At 43.1% G+C, this 17,208-nt stretch overlaps 1 protein-coding gene across 2 annotated transcripts in view; it reads right to left on the reverse strand.

Moving 5' to 3' along the window:
• Positions 1-17,208, reverse strand: part of LOC117513878 (mannosyl-oligosaccharide 1,2-alpha-mannosidase IA) — an 827,748-nt gene that overhangs the window by 20,205 nt on the left and 790,335 nt on the right. For both annotated transcript variants that reach the window (XM_034174114.1, XM_034174115.1), the window contains exon 9: positions 7,544-7,763. In XM_034174114.1, coding sequence (XP_034030005.1) covers positions 7,544-7,763 — 220 coding nt within the window. The remainder of the gene's footprint in view (positions 1-7,543; positions 7,764-17,208) is intronic.

The following is a 17,208-nucleotide window of genomic DNA, read 5'->3' on the forward strand; positions in this document are numbered from 1 at the left end:
AAAATATCACAACATTTAACTTGCAACTTTTGCCTGTTGCGTCACGCCAATCAAGTCAAGTCAACGTTGTCAATTCTGCAATGAATCCACAGACATGTTGAGAATTGAAATTCGTTACTCTCAGTCTCCCAGACAATGCAGAGTAAAAAAAAACCCAATAAGAACAGTTTCTTATCTGCAGAGCTATCACAACAGTGAGATATATTAATATGGCAGATAGAATGTGGTCAGTGAGGTACCTGGTGGTAGCAGTATGTTGTGCAAATTGAACAGCTTCATTGTATAATTCAACAGAGAAATATTTTCATACAGGAAATCAGAGTAACTCTGGGTTCAAGTCTTCCCTTCTGGCAAATTAACTAAAATTTTACTTTAATTTTATTTTACTTTCTTCTTTTTTTAAGAAAATTCTCTTTAGTCTACACAACTTTATAACCCTTATCTGATGATATAGCCTGCTAATATGTAGACCTGGGTTTGAATCCCCCTCACACTACCTGTCTGTGTCCTCCAACCAGATGTAAAATGTGTACTGGTCTTGGTTGAAGGAATCGCTGCACTTTCAGCATGGTAAAGCACTATAGAAATACAGTCCTTCTTCTTATGAACTTTGCCAAATGTGTGCAAGAAGTCTTGTTATCTACAAATATGTTTCATAAGGTGAAAATGAAATGAACCGGGTTTCCATGACCCTCCAAATTGTGTAAGCTGAACTCCCAAATTGAAAATATGCTTCATGAAAATATGTACTTTAAAAAAAAGCAACTCTCAAATATCACAAAACGTAAGAAATATTTTTTCCGGGTGATTTAGTAAAACTTGCTGATTGGCTCTCATGACCAGTCTGGAACTAGGTGTTAAAAAAAAAAAAATCCCCGACCAGCACATCACTACTGTCTTGGATATTAGACATTAACAATAATAATAATAATAAATAATAATAATAATAATAGTGTGAACATTCATTAAATATTTCAACTGCACACCAAAGTCAATTATAAGTATATCTTCACATTTATAACATATCCAGCTGACATTCATGAGTTTTACATTTTCTGCATCAGGCAGTTGCCATGACGATGGTATTGATCCAAGGCGGCAGCAGAAGGAGAGTCTTCATATCATTATTTAAGATGCAGCTCAATAGCAGCCACGTTATGCAAATGCAAGAGGATATATCACTCTGTCTCCTCCAAGCTGCTAATCCACGAGCTGCAAAGGACCAGCCAATGCTTTTAATAAGTGAAGAGAAACCTGGCAGATGAATATGAAAGAGAAAACCCACACAGCCTTTTGGGATGACAGATCAAAAGTATTCCAGGCCCAACAAGGATCCTGTTACCTGGTGAGATCTTTAGCTTTGTGGAGAACATAGAGGAAAACAGCAGAACGTAAATCCACACACAACCCAGATCACCGTGGAGAAACACAATAAAACATTTAGAAGGCTGATGCTAACAGAGATTACTGTCTAGGCTACAGGCAGATGTCAGGGGAAAGGAGAGATCAAAGAACAGTCATCCTAATACAGTGCCTTTGCAGGCAACTACACACTATGTTCCTGTGTTTTTCCACTCGCGGTGCATTTTTATGGCAGCAAGAACAACGATATTACAGCTCTCCTTCTCCTCTTTTATGGTTTAGTCCCAAGGGACCAATTCTTTATCACAATGTTTATTCTCCCATCACCATTTCTTCTCGCTGTCACCCCTCTGTCACATTCTTCATTCTGACTTATAGCCGAACCTGATTTTTAACATCGCACACACTCGGAGGCATCGCTGCGTCTGCTACTACTGCTGCCTACAGCTGTGAGATGTTAAAAAATAATCAGACTTTAATTTGCCACAGCTCGTTATTAGTCGTCCCTCTGTTGAAGTGTAGCCATCAACAACTATTCTCCACTTGATTCATGGGCCCATTTAAAATGACATTTAAATTCACAGCATCGCTCTCCGGCACTTTAATTTCCTACTCTGAATGCCACCACGACAAGAACAATGACATTTCACCAGCAGGTGCTGTGTTGCAAAGTACAAAATGTTTTTATAAAAAGTGTGTAAACATCACTTCAGTGCCATGGTTGACAAGTTAAGGTATAGGGTGTTGTTCAAGGGCACTTTGATACACAAGGGAGTAGCCAGGATAATTACTTTGTAAAGTCATTTTTAGAGGCTATTTGAGAGGTGGGGATGGACCAGTGCTGTGCCCGGGTGGTTGCCATCCAGGACCCAGAGCAGTTCCACGGTGTGGTGGATGCAGGGATGCAGCACCAGCACATGATGCCAGAATTGATTTGACTTGTCATTTTTACACGCATGCATAATAGTATATGTACGGGTATTAGAACAAAATAACTCAAAGAATTTTGATCAAATTTGGAACAATGTTGTTGTAGTGAATGAAGGTCAGACAAAGAGCGATCTAATTTTCAGGAAAAAAAAAAAATTGTTAAAAGTCAAGGTGACAGGCCAAAATCAAAATTTTGGCCAAATGCTTATGTTTCTTCGGAGGATGCTTGGTAACCACATGAATGATTTTGTGTCAAATGAACTTAAGCTACTTTCACACAGAAGGTATATGCACGGTTTGTTAGTGGCAACCATTGCTGTGCTACTCACATGTCACATAGTGCATCATCTGCTGCTTCCTGACCAAATGTTTTATCAAATTTGTCTTTGTGTTCATCCATTTGATCATGAATTTGGAGTTTGTGATTAATGAGTTTCTGAACAACAATGGCTAGGTTTACATGCCGTTAATATTCGGGATAAGGTCAATATTCCGGTTTCTGAATCATTAGGAATAACCCGTTTACATGCTTAAGCAGGCAGAGTTACTCCTGTATACATGATCATTGGTATAATTTGGAATATCCCCATCTAAACAGCAACACACGTCTTCCACCGGTGCTTGATTTGGTCTGGCGTTCGTGCAAATCTTGCTTCGCGTAACTTTTCGGCCACTTTCTTGTAACTGTCGTTATCTCGGTACTTTTTACCATCAATAAAAGACATTATATTCATGTCTTTCATGATACTAATGAAGTACTCGGTTTCCTCCTCGCACCAAAAGTGTGGTGCTGTGCTGCCGCATCTGGATTTCCCCATGATTGTTTACCTCTGCTTCTGTGGTGTTCTGTGGTTGCGCGCACTGCATACAAGTAGTTGCCATACTCAAAAGACCAAGATTCCTTGTGGATAGGACATGCGCAGAACACAAAATAATGTTCCTTTCTATGGGGATATCCCGATGCGCGTTTATATGACCTGATATTCGGGTGAGAAAAGGAGTAACCCAGGGGTCATATTTGGGTTTTTAAAAACCGGAATATGAGCATATTTGGGTTTTTGCGGGTGTTTACATGGCCGTGCACAACCGGGTTATTGCTAATATTCCGGTTATGAAAGGGTTATGAAAGGGTTATTGGCTGCATGTACACGCAGTCACTGATGCTTCCAAGCCCAGAGAAGTTAAAGCCACTTCTGGTCAACGTTAACATTTAGCTTCTTTGTTGCACAATAAAGTTTTAAGTGACGTTTGTGAATGTACCCAGTGAGCACAAGACAGAATTTCAACATTGATTTTTGGTTCAAAACTGGGTGATATCCATCTGAATGTCTTTTCAGCCACTTTTAAACTAGCAAAAATGCGCCTGCATCATCAACGTGTCACAAAAATCAAATTTCTTTCATTAAATGGGTGATTCGTTCAGTTGAAGCTTTAAACAGAGGTGATATGGATTGTTGTGCTGAAATTTCTCCAAATTTATTTTTCACTGGTCGGTGAAATCTGGTTTACAAACGAATCTGGTTTCCAACGAATTAAATGTTTGATATAAAATGTCATAAATACAGAGCTGTGTCGGTTGCGTGCTGTCAAAAAAGAAGCCAGATGGTCCAAATCTCATTGATGGGTAGAATAAATGTATGCTCTACCTAATGGCTCCTTCAAACATAACACAAAGTTGGGTGAAAGAGGCAAAAAAAAGGGTGAAACAAGAAACAAATTGGCAAACTGAAAAATTCCAGCCACTGTCTGGGAGGGACAGACGGTCGAATAGGTGTGAATGATCCTGCGGTGACAGTTTTGTGCATGTGCACGAACACACAGAGGCAGATGTGAGACCGCACGTCACACAGCAGTGAGGAGCCCTCCCAGCAGCAGGGAAGCATGGAATTCTTAATTCCTGATATTAAAAGAGCAGAAAATACAGGAAGTATCGTCCATCTGTTCCTCTTCTTTCATGCCCATAGGCGTAAGCAAGGCCTTTAATGAAACTACATGTATGAAATAAAATGAAATATAAACATCCCTCCCCCACAACCTCCCCTCTCCCTCGTGCGCACAGTGACCGGTGCTCAGTACAGCAAAGCTCACGGATAATTTCATATGGCCCATCCTGGATGCATGGTCATCGCCATCCGCACTGAGGCGTGGCTGGGGGGGGTGAGCCAAAGGTGATATCTTTTGTTTTAATTTTTCCCCATGTCATCATTGTTTGCACACACTCATACAAAACTGTGCCCTACACATTGGAGCACATGTGACAGTATGTGTTCCCCATCATTGCATTGCGCTGACATGTCAATCAGCTGGAGTGGCGCAAACAGCCGAGGAACGCATTCACTGGCCATGGGTCGTGATGAGCTCTGCCGCAACGCGCGGAATTCCTCCGCTCCTCTTTCCATGACAAAAACTCCTGTAACAGTGGAATGTGCCATTCATTTCCAAACTTGACGCTGTGTTTTATCCGGGACGTTGTCTGACTAGCACAGGAATTGCGGAAGATGTGGACATCAGCACTTTTTCGGCAACTTGAGACAGATGTGCGGAGGAATTCCACGCGTCGCGGCGGTGCCGCATGGCGCAAAGCAATGCCGTGATGAAGCCTCACAGGACATGTTCTGGCATGTCCAGGCTCATCCACAATTTCTCGGATAGTCACACAACTGAAAAACCACCGAAAGCCATCTGAAAGCCATCTCAAAGTCCTGTGAGACCAACACGGAGGTGGTTTTGTGCCGCGCCATGAACGGCTCCGTGGCACATCCCTCCGCTTCTCTTTCCATGAAAAAAAAGTCTTGTAACAGTGGAATGTGCTGAAAAAGTACTGATGTCCACGTCTCCTGCCATTTTTGAGTAAGTCACACGATGTCCCGGATCAACAAAGCCTTCACGTTGGAAATTATCTGGTTGATTCAGCCTGATGATCAGCGCTCGGAGTGCGGCGCGCTCTCAGCAGCTGTGGGTAGTCTTTAAACCGGCTGGAGCACTCCTTAATCTGTGTAATCCTCATAAAATCGTCCCTGAAAGCCATCTGAATTTTCCGAATGGTGTCCACCTGGAGGTCTCTCACAGTTTCTGGAAAAAATTGATGCAGCAAAGCTCCAAATCGTTCAGACATTTATTTGCAATAAAAATCCGACGAGAGGGGTGGACCACTGCTCACACAAAGCCTGCTCACAGGCGAATGACGCAACCGACAGGCGTGAAAAAACTCACGCATGCGCATGAAGGTTCAAGCTTGGCTGATGCAATCACACGTGATTCAAATCCATATGGTTTTTGAAAAAAATAAAAAGGTTGGATACTTTTCTAACAGACCTCATATGTGTTACATGATGCGCCGTAAAACTCAGTGACTTAGTTGAACTCAAACCATTTGAGGAAACCGACTGCCTTAAACCATTTGAGTTTGCCAACTTAAATAAAAGAATTTTCAAAAATGTAATTGTTAAAGTTTTAGTAACTTAACAATTTATAGTTAATTAAACTAAATGGACTGCATTTATATAGCGCTTTTCCATCTGTATCAGACGCTCAAAGCGCTTTACAATTATGCCTCACATTCACCCCGATGTCAGGGTGCTGCCATACAAGGCGCTGACTACACACCGGGAGCAATAGGGGATTAAAGGCCTTGCCCAAGGGCCCTTAGTGATTTTCCAGTCAGGCGGGGATTTGAACCCATGATCTTCTGGACGCAAGCCCAACACCTTAACCACTAGACCATCACCTCCCTTATGTAAACTTATGTAAATCTAGTTTATGTTTTTCAATTAAAACGTGACAAATTTCTGCCTAAAAAAAATTTGCATTACATTTTTTGATGCATTCTTTGGTTTACTTGTTGACTCTGCGTTGTGTTGTTATGACTCTGCCCATTCGCTCCCCTCGGGACGCAAACTCACGAGTCGAACTCTAACCAGAAGGCTAAAACCCAGGGTTTTGACCTTGTGACCAAAGAATTCTTTTGAGCAGCTGGGAGTGAAGTTTACTAACTACATATGCACAGCGACACCTGCCGGCCTCCGTTACATAAACTCAATTAAAATGAGTGAATGGAATGCACTGGAAATACATCACCAACACTTAAATGCCCCAAAACTTTAAATGCACTTAAAGGAAATGAGTTGTTATGACAACAATTCATTTTTGAGTTAGTTTAATTAATGGAAATGAGTCTGTCTGACTTCATGCTGTCATGAAATCAGACAAAATAAAAAATAAACACAAAATAAACGCTGGCTTTTGGGCATTGTGATTTGCCTGCAATACGTGCAGAAGCTGGCAAAGTGTGTGACTTATATTGTTTTTTTTTTTCCCCAGAAGGTGATTCTCTGAAAATTGGTGGATGTAAAAAAAAAAAATGGTGGAGCCGCAGGATATTCAAAGGACAAAATTAAAAACCTGCATTGGACTGCAGGACAGGGGATGTCTTCCAACCATATTAGAAACCCATGTGTTCCAGTTCAGGGTCGTGAGTTGATGGAGCCTATCCCAGTGGTCCAGAGGATGTGCATCAATTTTTTATATTAAAAAATATTAAATAAATAAAAAATATTCTTTAAGCTCTTCCATATAAACAGCATAATATGCATCATATTTTAAAGCAGTTGGTTATGGACTGTGTGGGGTACAAGGCGTGCAGAAGTGGTGACGCCAATATCTTTTCATTGGCTGCATATTGCTGCATGAATATACATCTATATTGCAGGATGCACAATGTTTCCAAAAGGCTATGGTCTGGTGAGTATACATTCAAAATAAATAAGCTTTACTTTTATATTGCAAGAAACAATAAAATACAATATGTTCTCTTATTTAAAATCATTTGTCCTAAATTGATGCTTTCATTGAACTGACTATAAGCTTATTTCTCAACATTATTTTGTATAAATGTTTCCCTGCTTGCCATGACAATCATTTTATAACTTGCACTATAAGTTACACAAATTATGGTATAATCAAGGAAGCTTTATTTACAGGTCAAAATGTCACAATTTGTGTGTACAAGTACCACTGCTTATTTTTTATATATATAAACTGCTGTTGATTTTATGAAATGATTTAAGATTCAGGAACACTCTCCCCAGCTGGGGCAATTCAAAGCCATTATTCATGTAGTAATCGCTTCCAGTCCTGCACATTTTATTCTAGAATAGAATAAATAGCAGAAATAAAGAGCAAATCACATGGTAGATGTGAAATGTGCCTTTTCTCTCCATAGCAAATATCAACTGTCATGCTTCTTACTCACTTGAGCGAGTGTAGCTCTCGTGGCATGTGTGTGTGACCTCAGCAGCCAGGTCCAGGTAGTGTTGCCTCTTCTCTGGAGCACCATCATCAGCCCCAATGCCAATCATACCACCAGAGAAGCAAGCGAGATGGCCCATCTTATGATCCAAGATCCCACCCCTCCATTCGGCCATGTAGGTGAGTCCACCAGCTGACTTCTGTACCAGGTTTGCCTCGATAGCCTGCAGCAGCACACATGGGCATGAATAATTAAATATTGTTGTAGTCAAAGGGTAGAGTTCACTTACCATGGGATCTGAAACTGAAAAACCCCTTGGACAACTGTAAAGAACTGTAAATAACTGATTATTACCTCTGCCAACGAAGTTGGACAAGGTTATGTTATTGCCCCTGTTTGTGAACAGTCTGGAGCCCACAATTTTTCATATTGAAATTCTGAAATCATTATTATGAAATCATATGAATCATTAAGAACGTTCAACAGAAAATTCATATCCTGATAGACAAGAAGTGATTCAATTTTCAAGGTCAAAATCAGGAAAAAAAACTTGGAATAATCCCTATCTTTAACATTGAACAAATCTTCAAATATTCATGTCTCTGTCAAAAAACAAATTTCATTCATATTTGAGAATGTTATTTTTATCGACTAGCAAAGTTTGATCTGGATCTGATCCAAATGACATTTTGTGACAGATCTGCATTGAAATAAATGTGGTCAGATCTCAGAAAGAAATAGCTAATATGTATTTGTAAGACCCTTATGAATGCAGTAAAGTAAATCTGCAAGCTCAAATTTGTAATTCAGCGGAGAAATCTTCATTTAAAAATGACATATTTGCAGCTAAAATTTGGCCTTCAGCAAAAACTGTTTGTACATCCAGGTCATTGCAGTGACGTTCGGCAGAAGACAGCGCTCCCGCCTTCAGTCCGATCCCGCATTGAAATTGATTTTATCTGTTAGTAATGTTACTGTTATACACATCCTGGTTTCAGCATCCAAAAGTAAGCTGCAATGAATGTGAGATACAGCTCTGCATGCACAGATCAGCGGCAACATTGACAGCGGGCGCCGTTCTTCCCCGACGCCTCTCTCTCTGCCTCCGCTGCGCTTACCAAGTTGTGCTCGGTAAACGCCGAAGCGGGCCACTCACATCGTCCCCGTGTCTGCTTTGCAGCCGGCATCAACTCTCTGTGTACTGAATGGAGGTGCAGCCAACTTGACACAAGTCCAGAGACTACGCTCGCTGTTTTGATGCGGAGCGGCCGGTAACACCTGTTGCTGCAAGGACAGACTTTCCGCAGCGCTGAACGTCTCGGTAATCGGAGCCACAGAGCTCCATGGCCGCTGAGAGAGGTTTATATCTTTTTAATGACTTGAATTCTTTGCGGGTCCCACCTCCGTACCCCGCGACGGTAACACCGGAGGCGAAAGACAGTAGATTTTCAATGCGACACCACTCAATCAAACAGGCGTATGAAAAAGTCCCCCAAAATAATTTTCAAGCACATATAAAAGAAATGTGTACTCACCAAACGTGCCGCAAGACAATATGAAGTTTTAAAAAAAGTAGATCCTTCCGTATAAGACAAGAAAAGGTGCAGATGCAAACTGACGTAAATTCACAAATTACAGTTGGCGCGCACAATGCATGCTGGGATAGGGTCTTTTCCCTGACGTCTCGGCAGCGTCCCGGATGTGATGACAGTTTTGCGGAGGGCTAAATTTTAGCTGTAAATTTGTCATTTTAAATGAAGATTTCTCCGTTGAATGACAGATCTGGGCTTGCAGATTTACTTTACTACATTCAGAAGGATCTTGTTGTGTGGGCCGCCAGAAGAGGAGGTACTGCTGGCCCACCACCAAAGGCCGCCCTGCCTGAAGTGCGGGCTTCAGACACGAGAGGGCGCTGCCGCCACGGACACAGCCGGGAGTGCCAGCTGTCACTCATTAATTCCTGACAGCTGTCACTCATTTTTCATCATCGCACTCCATAAAACCCAGACGTCATCTCCACCTCATCGCCGAGATATCGTACTTCATTGGAGGTAAAACTCTCAGCCGTTGCTTTTGCTTTTGTCTTTTCTGACAAGTGTTTGTTACACAGTGTTTGCAGTCAGTTCCGTGAGTGCTTGCAGCCGGAGGCTGAGTGTGAGAGACGTGGAGAGCTGACGTCTTCGCTCCCCACGCTATTCTGTGATAAGTACTCTCAACTGCTGCACGTACCTGTTTTCTGAGTGAGAGGTGGAGGTGGCATTCCCACCGTTGTTGTTACTGGGTGTGCACACACCTACACTTGACTGTCTTTGTTCTCGCCAGCAGTACCAGATCCGACAGTCGGGGACGGTGATCACCTGGGAATTCGGGACTTGGCGGCTCCAGTATTCACCAGGTTCGGTGGCGGCGGAAATCGTGTGGTTCCAGGCGCTGAGTTCCCGTCCAGCAGGCTGTACAACCTCTCACGACCTGAGCGCGAATCAATGGAGACCTACATCCGGGACTCATTAGCTGCTGGGCTGATCCGGAACTCCACCTCCCCGATGGGGGCAGGTTTCTTTTTTGTGGGCAAGAAAGATGGCGGACTCCGTCCATGCATTGATTACAGGGGGCTGAATGAGATTACGGTTCACAACCGATACCCGTTGCCATTGTTGGATTCCGTGTTCACCCCCCTGCATGGAGCCAAAATCTTTACTAAGCTGGATCTTAGAAATGCGTATCACCTGGTTCGGATCCGGAAGGGAGACGAATGGAAGACAGCATTTAACACCCCGTTAGGTCACTTTGAGTACCTGGTCATGCCGTTCGGCCTCACCAATGCCCCGCGATGTTCCAAGCCTTGGTTAACGACGTCTTGCGGGACTTCCTGCACCGATTCGTCTTCGTATATCTGGACGATATTCTCATCTTTTCTCCGGATCCTGAGACCCATGTCCAGCATGTACGTCAGGTCCTGCAGCGGTTATTAGAGAACCGACTGTTTGTGAAGGGCGAGAAGTGCGAGTTTCACCGCACGTCTTTGTCCTTCCTGGGTTTATCATCTCCTCTAACTCCGTCGCCCCTGATCCGGCCAAGGTTGCGGCGGTGAGAGATTGGCCCCAACCAACAAGCCGTAGGAAGCTGCAACAGTTCCTCGGCTTCGCTAATTTCTATAGGAGGTTCATTAAGGACTACAGTCAGGTAGTTAGCCCCCTGACAGCCCTGACCTCTCCAAAAGTCCCCTTCACCTGGTCGGATCGGTGCGAAGCCGCGTTCAAGGAGTTGAAACGACGGTTCTCTACTGCGCCAGTTTTGGTGCAGCCGGACCCTAGCCACCAGTTCGTGGTTGAAGTGGACGCCTGTGGCTCAGGGATAGGAGCCGTGCTATCCCAGAGCGGAGAGACCGATAAGGTACTTCACCCGTGTGCCTACTTTTCTCGCAGGTTGACCCCAGCTGAACGGAACTATGACGTCGGCAATCGAGAACTCCTTGCGGTGAAAGAGGCTCTTGAGGAGTGGAGACACCTGTTGGAGGGAGCGTCTGTGCCGTTCATGGTTTTCACTGACCATCGGAACCTGGAGTATATCAGGACCGCCAAGCGGCTGAACCCCAGGCAAGCCCGCTGGTCACTGTTCTTCGGACGTTTTGACTTCCGGATCACCTATCGCCCCGGGACCAAGAACCAGAGGTCGGATGCCTTGTCCCGGGTACACGAAGACGAAGTCAAAACGGTGCTGTCGGATCCACCGGTGCCCATCATTCCGGAGTCCACTATCATGGCCACCCTCACCTGGGACGTGGAGAAGACCGTCCGGGAGGCCCTGGCATGGAGCCCGGACCCCGGAACCGGTCTGGAGTGAACATCTGGCCTGGATCGAGTATGCACATAACAGCCAGGTGTCCTCTGCCACCGGCCTCTCCCCGTTTGAGGTGTGTTTGGGGTATCAGCCCCCATTGTTTCCCGTGGTGGAGGGAGAGGTCGGTGTGCCCTCGGTCCAGGCCCACCTGCGGAAGTGCCGTCGGGTGTGGCGCTCCGCCCGTTCTGCCTTGTTGAAGGCCCGGACGAGGGCGAAGACCCATGCGGACCGCCGGCGATCCCTGGTCCCTGCTTACCAGCCCGGGCAGGAAGTGTGGCTGTCCACGAAGGACATCCCCCTCCAAGTGGACTCCCCTAAGTTGAAGGACCGATACATAGGACCATTCAAGATCCTCAAAATCCTCAGTCCTGCCGCAGTGAAGCTCCAACTCCCAGCTTCACTACGGATCCACCCGGTTTTTCATGTGTCCAGAATCAAGCCTCACCACACCTCACCCCTTTGTGCTCCCGGTCCGGCGCCGCCTCCTGCCCGGATCATTGACGGGGAGCCGGCTTGGACAGTGCGCCGGCTCCTGGACGTCCGTCGAATGGGCCGGGGGTTCCAGTATTTGGTGGACTGGGAGGGGTATGGACCCGAAGAATGCTCCTGGGTGAAGAGGAGCTTCATCCTGGATCCGGCCCTCCTGGCCGATTTCTACCATCGACACCCGGACAAGCCTGGTCGGCGCCAGGAGGCACCCGTTGAGGGGGGGGTCCTGTTGTGTGGGCCGCCAGAAGAGGAGGTACTGCTGGCCCACCACCAAAGGCCGCCCTGCCTGAAGTGCGGGCTTCAGGCACGAGAGGGCGCTGCCGCCACGGACACAGCTGGGAGTGACAGCTGTCACTCATTAATTCCTGACAGCTGTCACTCATTCTTCATCATCGCACTCCATAAAACCCAGACATCATCTCCACCTCATCGCCGAGATATCGTACTTCATTGGAGGTAAAACTCTCAGCCGTTGCTTTTGCTTGTCTTTTCTGACAAGTGTTTGTTACACAGTGTTTGCAGTCAGTTCCGTGAGTGCTTGCAGCCGGAGGCTGAGTGTGAGAGACGTGGAGAGCTGACGTCTTCGCTCCCCACGCTATTCTGTGATAAGTACTCTCAACTGCTGCACGTACCTGTTTTCTGAGTGAGAGGTGGAGGTGGCATTCCCACCGTTGTTGTTACTGGGTGTGCACACACCTACACTTGACTGTCTTTGTTCTCGCCAGCAGTACCAGATCTGACAGTCGGGGACGGTGATCACCTGGGAATTCGGGACTTGGCGGCTCCAGTATTCACCAGGTTCGGTGGCGGCGGAAATCGTGTGGTTCCGGCTCTTCTCAGGACAGACGTCTTCTATCCTCGAGCCTGCCCACACGTCACCTTTGTTGATTGACTGTAATCTTATTCTGAGATTGTCTGTATCTTCGTTGTGCTCCTTCACAACATTAAATTGTTAATTTTTGGCTCATCTATTGACCGTTCATTTGCGCCCCCTGTTGTGGGTCCGTGTCACTACACTTTCACAACAGATCTTATGTCTAAATCTAAGTCATTTTTTGGTCCAAAGATCTGACTGCATTTATTTCAATGCAGGTCTGCTTTAACACAGAAAAACCCCATTTAATGCATATTTTGCATTATATCTTTATCAAACATTCCCCAGTCACTCTCATATTTGAAAGTGCGGTGCAGACTGGCACTCACTATCTCCTGACAAAGGTTGAACCGGATCTGATCAGATTATGGATTTTGTGTACATTTGAATTTAATATTGAAAAGCACATTTGAGGTACATTTTGCTTTATATCTCATTCAAAGTGCCTCAGTCACTCTTTTTAAACAATTAGGGGCAAACTGGCATTCTCAATGAATAGACTAAGTTTGATCCACATTTGATCCGTATATTCAGCGGATATGGATTATTTTTTACATTGAAAATCCCTTTTGATATATATATTTATTTATTTATTTATATATATATAGTATTATTGTCTGGCATATAAAATGCCACTTCTAACAGGACTTTGACCTTGAAATTTTTTTCCAAGGCAAAAGAATTTTGGAATTGGAAACTAGTGTTACTAGCAGAGGTTTGCACTCTATGGGCACAATGCTTTTGTAGTAATGGTTTTTATGATAAGCAAATAATTGATTGTGATATTAAAAAAAGGAAAATCCCCATTTGGCACCATAACTATCATGTTCAAAACAAAACAATACATAACTCTCCCATAGAACCAATGGCTTGGTTTTGCAATGTTGGAACACTGATCTTTTCAGTTTAAACATCATTTCATTTGAGCAGAAGCAGAGGATGGATGTTTTGCTCTCCCAAAAGGTTACCCATACATCATAATCTACATAAATGCCTTCTTTCATGTGCAGCAGAAGCATACATGTGGAGAATACAACACCATGGTGCTGGACAAATGTCTGCATTTACAGTATATGCTTTTCATTACATAACTGTCCAACACTGATGGAAATCAGATGTCAAAAATAAGTGAACAAAAAGGAATCAGTTTCTTTTTTTTAATTTTGGAAGATATATACACATTAATGATTTGTGGATTTTTGTAGTGTTCTGGATGACTGTGGTTTGCTTCATTTTTCTTTAAAGACAGAATAGAAACAACACACCTCTTGTTGTTTCACTGCTCCAGTTCAGGATCATCCATCTTGACCTCACTTAAACTGGAATTGTCGAACTGTTTTTTAAAAAGTCTGCTTATTGCCCAAGGTGCCCCTATAATGTCATATAAGGCAATGTGAGTTTGCCATGTGAGCAGGGGGACGAGCGAAGAAGTGACTGAATGGTAGTGGGTGACCGCACGGATGCTGGCTTGGACACATATGGCATGAGTCCAGTCTATATGTTGGTTGTTCTTTGATGTCCAGTACAGGTCCTGTGCAAAGGGAGGAGCACAGTGCTCCGGGCCCATATTTGCCATCCAGACATTTGCAGATCGGCAGTCTACAGCGCCTTTTATGGCCATCTGACAGCAGTCTGTGATGTCTACATATGCTTTGGATGCGATCTGACAGGTGTGGATGAGGCAGTCTGTCTGCATTCTGACAGAGATGACCACGCCTCTTTTCCTCCCGACTGTGTCGGATTATGGCAACATTTGCGGTGTCGGGCATGGTTCCTCCACATTCTTGCTATGTGTGACAGGGGCTTAAGTGTATCATATTTGGGAATAAGTCCAGGAACGTCAGTATAAATTTATTATCACATGATATCTAAATTGAAATGGTAACAAATCCAACATTTATTGGTGTTTTTATTGATGATAAATTAAACTGGAAAACACATTAATTATGTAAAATCTAAAATGTCAAATGCCATTGCAATTCTTCATAAAGCACAAGATGTCCTGTCCCAACATTCATTAACCATTTTATATCATACATTACTTGTTCCATATATGACATATTGTGTTGAGGTTTAGGGAAATACTTATAGAACTAATACTAATCCAATATTTCTGTTGCAAAAGAAAGCTATAAGAATTATCAGTAATAAACCATATTGTGAGCCAACAAATACATTATTTGCTTGTTTACAAATTTTAAAATTCTGGCACTTGGCTGATTACATCACAATACAAATTATGTATGAAGTTAAAAATAACCTTTTGTCTCAACATGTCCAGGATCTGTTTAAAATGAGGGACTCCAGTTATAATTTGAGAGGAACCTTATTATTTGAGAAATTAAAGATCTGAACTACTGTAAAAAGTCATTGTGTTTCCGTTAAAGGTGTTAATATTTGGAATAATTGTCCTGATAATATTAAATTACTTGGTAGCTTAGTTGGCTTTAAAATAGATATTTACCAGTTTGAAGAATTAGGTTTACCAGTTGTGTTAGGGATTGTGCACTATTGCTTGTTTGGTTGTGTTTTGAAATTTTAGTGCATTGATTAAGTTATATTGTTCGTGAACATTTCGTTTGTACTGTTATGAGTATATATATTTATATATGAGTACATTCTTTATTTTTTATGGTAGGTAGGGAAGGTATTTATAAGCTTTTGTTCTGCCTTCACTGTTTCAGCCACAGGGGTTCACTGTACGTTTTTCTTTTATGAGTTTTTGTTATTGTCTTTGTTGTTCATCTGTGTGCTGAATAAATAAATTCATTCATTCATTCATTCAGGGTCAAGTTGAATCTGAGTCAAGGTGAACCCAATTATGCAGACAAAAAACTCAAAAACAGTAAGGTGCCAAGCACAAGGTATGCAGATGTCCAAATTTCCTAAAAAGTCCAAAACAGTGTTAAATGTGAACGTGCTGGAGTGATGAAAAAAATCCACAGAGTAGCAAGAGTCACAAAAAACAAAATGTTATAACAAAGGCACAGGGTTCTCCACAAATTCCTCAAAAAGCCCAAAACAGTCTTAAATGAGAATGTGCCTGAGTGATGACAAAAATCTAAAGAATAAAAAAACTAGACACAAAGAAACAAAATACAGGTTACTTGGTGCATACCCACAGAGGTGATCAAAATCAGCACACAAGAACCAAAGCAAAACAGAGAGGAACATTCACAAGTAACATACACAATGAACCGACACTGTCAATGTCATGGCATGTCAAATTTTAGGCACAATGAAAATGTGGAATGAGTATGAATAAATGTGTTTGCCCATACTGAGACCACAGCGTGAAATCAGTAGTAACACATGACGGTTGTGGGGACCAAACTACTCAGGTGGCCCAAGTGGGTAACAAGAAACCATTAAAGAAGATGCTTCCTATTTCAGCACATTTTAAGGTATGAAGCATGTATTAGGAGCTGTACTGTGATTTTAAGAGCTCCTTATGATCATAACTCAGATAACTCTGAAGTTATTGTACTTGGCCCCACAAATCTTAGAAGCATGGTGTCTAACCAGATCGTTACTCTGGATGGCATTTCCCTGATCTCTAGTAATACTGTGAGAAATCTTGGAGTTATTTTTGATCAGGATATGTCATTCAAAGCGCATATTAAACAAATATGTAGGACTGCCTTTTTGCATTTACGCAATATCTCTAAAATCAGAAAGGTCTTGTCTCAGAGTGATGCTGAAAAACTAATTCATGCATTTATTTCCTCTAGGCTGGACTATTGTAATTCATTATTATCAGGTTGTCCTAAAAGTTCCCTAAAAAGCCTTCAGTTGGTTCAGAATGCTGCAGCTAGAGTACTGACGGGGACTAGCAGGAGAGAGCATATCTCACCCGTGTTGGCCTCCCTTCATTGGCTTCCTGTTAATGCTAGAATAGAATTTAAAATTCTTCTTCTTACTTATAAGGTTTTGAATAATCAGGTCCCATCTTATCTTAGGGACCTCGTAGTACCATATTACCCCATTAGAGCGCTTCGCTCTCAGACTGCGGGCTTACTTGTAGTTCCTAGGGTTTGTAAGAGTAGAATGGGAGGCAGAGCCTTCAGCTTTCAGGCTCCTCTCCTGTGGAACCAGCTCCCAATTCAGATCAGGGAGACAGATACCCTCTCTACTTTTAAGATTAGGCTTAAAACTTTCCTTTTCGCTAAGGCTTATAGTTAGGGCTGGATCGGGTGACCCTGGACCATCCCTTGGTTATGTTGCTTTAGACGTAGACTGTGTTTCATAATTATTGTATGGCCTTGCCTTGCAATGTGGAGCGCCTTGGGGCAACTGTTTGTTGTGATTTGGCGCTATACAAGAAAAAAGTTGATTGATTGATAAGAGAATACGCCCTATACAGGCCTTGACATCCATCATGCCTGTGCATATTCATGAAAAAGCTTTTCAAATTCATAAAAAAAGCTTTGCAACCTACCATCCCTGGTTCTCAAGACCAGGCACC

This window comes from Thalassophryne amazonica, chromosome 7 (assembly GCF_902500255.1).
Source record: "Thalassophryne amazonica chromosome 7, fThaAma1.1, whole genome shotgun sequence".
Taxonomy (NCBI): Eukaryota; Metazoa; Chordata; class Actinopteri; order Batrachoidiformes; family Batrachoididae; genus Thalassophryne; species Thalassophryne amazonica.